Consider the following 1,466-nt stretch of genomic DNA (forward strand, 5'->3'; position numbering starts at 1 on the left):
TGTCTCATATTTAATGTAAATATATTTAATATAAGTTCTCTAAAAGCGATTCTCTCCCTTTCTCAACGAAAAATTCAGGAGATTAGGTAAGTGAGATACTATGGCTGATAAAGAACTGTATTAAAATTTGTGGCACGAATTTTATTCCGAGATTTACAACAAAAATGTTTCAACTAGTTAAAATGCCGCTTAATCTTGGGATATGAAACATTGACACGTATAACATAGGTAAATACAAGACGATGTGGACAATTTCAGATATACAATTCAGTAGTTTGCATTGAACTGATAAAATTGATTCGTTTTTCTAATCATTTAGTGTTGTGTTTGCGACTTCCCAAGTAGCGCACAGCGCTTACAAAGCGTTAACAAAGCGCTAAAAAAGCGCATATAATCAAGCTTTGCAAGCACTGCTGTGCTATTTGTATTGGATAGGCCTGATGTGCTTCTCAGAGAGGTGGATTCACTAATAAATTCATTAATTACTTATTAAGACTCGTTGGCTGATAAATGAAACAGCCAATCCTCTCTAAGCAGCCCATGTTCATTCGCTATTATATCACTTCTATTACGATATTATAATTTAGGTACAATCTTAATTATTCAATATTAATGAGAATATTAATAATCATGTTTTATTTTGCTTGAATTAATTATAGATTGTAATCATAATTATTTTATAAAGATTCTTACACTAAGAATCGTCAGACATGAAGGAATTTTGGGATTTTAACTCCTCTAGTGTTTGAATTTGTTGACGGAGGAATAATATCCTAAAATAACAAGTAAATAAGCGATATAATTGTTTTATGTTTAAACATTTATTAAATGTGCTATAACATGAAACCTTACCTTTGTTCCTGTAACGTTGCCTGAATTTCTGTCAGCCTCACTATCGATCGTGCCGTCTTCAATTCTGCGGACACTCTCGTACATTGTAAACTGCCCATTGTATGTGCTTCCTCACTAAGTTTCTGTGCCTGTACATAAATATTATTTAATTTAAGAAAATCATCCAGTAACAGTAAAGGGACTATTATTTAAGAAATACTGGATTCGCACCTGTTTTTCGAGAATATCAGCGGGAAAAGCACGCACATGCTGTGTCAAGTCTTCCCGATAATGATTAGCGAGAGATGGTGTTAAAGAAGGTGTTAAAGGAGGCTGCACTCTCGACAATGCCTGTAAACCTCCTGTATTACTCAAATTTCCAAGGGAACCTAATGTACTGAGACTTTGCAAGGAGCTTAGACCTTGTACTCCGGAATTCGTTCCTCCAGGACTTGTCACTATACAAATGAATGATAATATATATAATAAAATATAACCAAAATAAATTTTTAAAAATGCAAACAAAGATGGAAGAGATACTTAATAAAAGATACTTAATAAAATTTATTTCGACACATTGTTTATTGAATTAAAATAATTTATCAACATATTAATTTATTTTCTATATTATATTC

General features: G+C 32.1%; 1 protein-coding gene across 4 annotated transcripts in view; it reads right to left on the bottom strand.

The window, feature by feature from the left end:
* LOC108686042 (WW domain-containing adapter protein with coiled-coil-like) overlaps positions 1-1,466 on the bottom strand; it is a 12,997-nt gene continuing 11,531 nt past the window's right edge. For all 4 annotated transcript variants that reach the window (XM_018191093.1, XM_018191092.1, XM_018191091.1 and 1 more), the window contains 3 exons: positions 1,063-1,289; positions 853-980; positions 1-773 (listed from right to left, as the gene is read on the bottom strand). In XM_018191093.1, the coding sequence (XP_018046582.1) occupies positions 695-773; positions 853-980; positions 1,063-1,289 (434 nt within the window). In that variant the 3' untranslated portion in view covers positions 1-694. The remainder of the gene's footprint in view (positions 774-852; positions 981-1,062; positions 1,290-1,466) is intronic.

Source organism: Atta colombica, unplaced genomic scaffold (genome assembly GCF_001594045.1).
Source record: "Atta colombica isolate Treedump-2 unplaced genomic scaffold, Acol1.0 scaffold163, whole genome shotgun sequence".
Lineage (NCBI taxonomy): Eukaryota > Metazoa > Arthropoda > Insecta > Hymenoptera > Formicidae > Atta > Atta colombica.